This window comes from Lactuca serriola, chromosome 1 (genome assembly GCF_051521515.1).
Source record: "Lactuca serriola cultivar US96UC23 chromosome 1, Lser_US96UC23_V15, whole genome shotgun sequence".
In the NCBI taxonomy this organism is placed as follows: Eukaryota; Viridiplantae; Streptophyta; class Magnoliopsida; order Asterales; family Asteraceae; genus Lactuca; species Lactuca serriola.
Window position 1 is genome coordinate 74,288,690 of NC_136408.1, and position 4,516 is coordinate 74,293,205.

The 4,516-nt window shown below is 34.3% G+C and overlaps 1 protein-coding gene across 1 annotated transcript; it reads left to right on the forward strand.

Annotated features, from left to right (window-relative positions):
• Positions 1-1,698: 1,698 nt before the first annotated feature.
• Positions 1,699-4,516, forward strand: LOC145092383 (myb-related protein 1-like). Its single transcript, XM_079030321.1, has 7 exons — positions 1,699-2,237; positions 2,336-2,540; positions 2,633-2,709; positions 2,802-2,865; positions 2,955-3,039; positions 3,274-3,343; positions 3,438-4,516. The coding sequence occupies exons 2-7, from the start codon at positions 2,336-2,338 to the stop codon at positions 4,077-4,079; spliced, it is 1,143 nt and encodes a 380-aa protein (XP_078886447.1). The 5' UTR covers positions 1,699-2,237; the 3' UTR covers positions 4,080-4,516.

Sequence of the window (4,516 nt, forward strand, 5' to 3'; positions counted from 1 at the left end):
ATTCACTAGTAAACCGGGAAGAACCTCACACGTAAGATATTATGCAACAAAAGAGGGTCCTTGGATGTGCTAGGTAGGTCAATCCAATAGTCGAAACAGGATTTGCTAAAAAGTTGTTCTTGTAGCCCAGTCAACTTGGTCTTTATATGGAATCCGAGAATATTTTCGCATTCTATGGCCATATGAGCATTGTGTATCAGTTGTTGATGCAAATAAAAAATATTCGTTAGCTTTTTCCACAACAAAAGGAGAAGTTATGTTAAATTTCACAAAAAAATGCATATTTTTGTTATTTTTGAAACCTATTTTTTTAAACTAGTTTTCAACTAAGGTTTTTCGAAAACAAGATTCAAAAAAATGTTCATATCTTCGAAAACCATTTTCGAACGAGTAGAATTTTTTTGAAACACTAAAACAACTAATCGGGAAAAAAATGTATACTATGTGTTTGTTTATACATCGCACACCATTACTAGAAAACCAATGCCAAAAAGAGCTTTAAAAACCACTAAGCCAATGTTGAACCCGATGACCTAGTTTGAAAATCGTCTTATGAGCTTTGGACTCGTGGTTTGGCTACAAAAGCAATATTTCTAGTGAATAAACTACACTATGATGTTCGCATTACATCTATGATGAAAAACTATATACCTTAATTACTTGTGGTACCGTTCTTCAAGATTTTCAAGCTCCAATTTGCAAAGATGTAGAACGTTGAGAGACTTCAAAAATGATTTTTGGGATGGAAGGGTAAAATTCAAAAATAACCATATTTGACCTTATCGAATTTTCATTAACTCAATTTCAAGGACGATGATTAGTTTCTGAATATATAAAGTGGAGGGGTTAATATATAAAACCTTTTATAAAATGGTCATTGAGTCATTGTAGTCAATACCTCTAAAAATAAAGTTTTAAAACATATAAAACAAATTAGAAAAATAACTCATTAGAATAAACTAAGGAACATTCAAATTCTGTTACATGCTTGTTTTTATTGACTGATTTGCAACTTAATTCTTGTATAACCGATTTGTCTATGTGGGTCCGTTTACCAGTTATCTACTATCATGCCACCGTAATTTTGATCCCTTTAATTTTTTTTTATTTAATGAAGAAGATTGGTTCTTATATTCTCACAAAAGATGTGGTTCTCAGTTTGAACTCAACACTCTATGTTACCCATGTTAGAACAATAGTGCTAAAATTTAAAATATAAAACAAAAAATATAAATTGTAAGGAAAATGTGTGAAGAAGATTCATACTGGATGTGCTTTCTCTTCAAATGCAGGTATGGAGGCAAGTACAACCCATCATTTGCTATTTCATTTTTTTCAATGGGTCCCGCAAGAGTTCAAACTCTTGGAGGCCGGCTGTCCTAAAACAACCAAAGAATTGTAAGATTTTGGTTGAAGGGCCCACTTACGTCTATCTGAAATATTGTGTAGGCTGAACAAGTACCAAACTTAAAAGAGACAAAAAGGAATATGTTCTTATTCCATTCCTGCCCTCCATGCAGAAGCATCTCTCACTTTTTCCTACTTTTTTGCGTTTTTCTACCTATTCCAAGTTGCAGATGCTTTAGTCAACATAATCTTCTTCCATTTCTTCTAAATTTAACTTCGGATTTATTTTAAATCGTTATCTATATCCTATATACAGAAACATGAAATATAATCGTGATTAATATCAATGCAATGAGAAATGAACGATTATATAAATGTCTTTCAATTAGGTCCCAAGACAACAAAGATAGTGGTCAGAAAAATCATGGAATAAGGTTCTTTTTTACTTTACCACACTTATGGATCTATTCCGGTGCCCAATGTAAGGTGTTTATAGTTCTATAGTGCAAAGGAATTAAATATTTCGTCTTAGCATAATAATAAAAAGTGGGGTTGCAAAACAAAGTACTCAATGAAGAATACAGGATGAAAGCTATTAAGCGAGTGAATTTACATGTTGCCATGGAGATTGGATGAGAGTTTAGTGTTGTTCTCTCATTAAATCTATCCAAGATTCTATGCTTCGCTTGGAAAGCACCCATCCCACCCCCACCCATTCTCCATTTGCTTATAAGGCGGGGATGAGGGCAGACCTCAGATAGGATAATATCATATTAAGATATAGAATCAAAGACGCATATTTGAGAATACAGGAGAATCAAGTTTCATAACTGGAAGGGTGAGAAGGTCAAGATCAAGATCAAAACTAAAGAAACATATATAGTATCCAGGTATCAAAAATTGAGTATGTTAGTTGTATGATATTGGGCATTTTATATGTTGCTACTATGAAACTGATTACAATAATATTTCTTTTTTGGGTATAAAGATGTATAATCATCATCATCATCATCAAAGAAAGAACATCCATTCTACATCAAGAATGTCAATTACACCAGATAGACATTTGTTTCTGCAAGGTGAGGGCGATTCGGGGCTTGTTTTATCAACAGATGCTAAACCTAGACTCAAATGGACACCAGACCTCCATGAACGCTTCATAGAAGCTGTCAACCAGCTTGGAGGAGCAGATAGTAAGCACAATATTCCTTAAATTTTTGGTTAAAAAAAATACAAAATGAAATGAAAAAAGAAGCTTATTGAGTCTTTTCCTATATTTTGTTAGAGGCTACTCCAAAATCAGTTTTGAAGCTAATGGGAATTCAAGGGCTTACTTTATACCACTTAAAGAGTCATCTCCAGGTACAACACATATCAAGAACACTTCCTTTTATTACAATCATATATAACATGCTTTGCAATAATTTAAAGTAATTAGCTTTTTTGATTGGCAGAAGTACAGGCTCAGTAAAAATCAATATCGGCAAACTAATAATAGTGGTGGCACAAATAAAGTTGGTAAGAAATCCAAGAATGCATTTTATGATGTTTTGTGACAATTTGTTAATAAACGCACATTTAATCATAAATGAAAATTTTGGTTGTAGATATTGTCACACCAGTAGGAGATGCCATTGGTGAAACAAATGGACCCCACATGAGCAGTTCAAGTGTTTGCCCTCAAACATACAAGTAAGAGACATCTATTCAGATGTACATGGAAAGGGAAGTGATTTGGACACAACACTGTTTATCCATAAACAACAATGCTATGCTTTTTATGCATACTCTAGAAACCTCGTAAAACATAAATTGTTGTGTATAAATAGAAAGTGTTGTGTACAAATCACTTCCCAAAAACATTCTTTTTCCGAACAACGGTTTACCCCTCAAATACTTATTCTAATGATATAAATATCCGTTCAGAAACTTGCAGATAAGTGAAGCAATACAGATGCAAATTGAAGTTCAAAAAAGGCTACATGAGCAACTTGAGGTACAAAACCAGACTCTAAAATGTGCAAGCATTTATGGTTAGTTTGTTTTTTATTCATTTCAAAGTATGAACATATTCTTTTAATACAAAATAGGTACAGAGACATCTACAGCTACGAATAGAAGCACAAGGGAAATACTTACAAGCAGTTCTTGAAAAAGCACAAGAGACTCTTGGAAGGCAAAAGTTAGGTACAGCAGGACTAGAGGCTACAAAAGTTCAGCTATCTGAATTGGTCTCCAAAGTATCCACTCAGTGCCTAAATTCTGCATTTTCGGGAATTAAAGATTTGTCAATGCAGAGACATCATCCAACAGATTATTCAATCGACAGTTCCTTGACTTACTATGAAGGACAACAAAATGAACAAGAGATGATGGGGTTGACCCCTTCAAAGTCAAAAAAGGTTGACAATGAGCCAGAAAATGCATGGTGTGAAGAAACGAAAAGAAACAAAAAGTTTGATCTGTCGATGAGTGTTGGAGGATTCAACAACAATGAATGGAACACTAGTAGAAGATACACCGACGAAAAATTCATGGATGGGGACGAGGAAGCCATTTTCATGGATCAAATCACAAAAACAAAGACAGATTCAGTGAGGCTAGAGAACATGGAGATGTCTCAAAAGTTTCAGTTGCCTTATTTTGAACAGAAACTTGACCTTAATGCCCATGATGAGAACGATGCAGCTTCAAGTCACAAGCAATTCGATCTGAATGGACTTAGTTGGTGATAACAAGGTTTAATTTTGAATGCAGAATCATTTTTCTCATTAATGCCAGTATCTTGCTAATCCTGAGTACCTGATAAGTGATATAATCAAAACAAATGGCAAGTAGTATCTCAATCGATGAGTACGCCAAGTAGAGATGGCAATGGAGCTGACCCGAATCCTCAATCCAATCCCTGCCTGGGAATATAAAATGCATCCCCATCCCCGTATCCAGTGGGAAACAGGATCCCAGTGGATAATCGGCGATTTTTCCCCCCATTAGATTTTCCATGGGAACTCAACAACCTGGAAAAAGGAGAGTTGGAAATGCATGCATTTTCCATCTTGTAAAAAGTACAAGTCTTGTTCTAAAATAATTGTTTGTAACGATGAAAATACCTATTAAATAGATCATTTTAGCTTCAAAATCGAAATGATTTTGACACCATGTCTTTCCA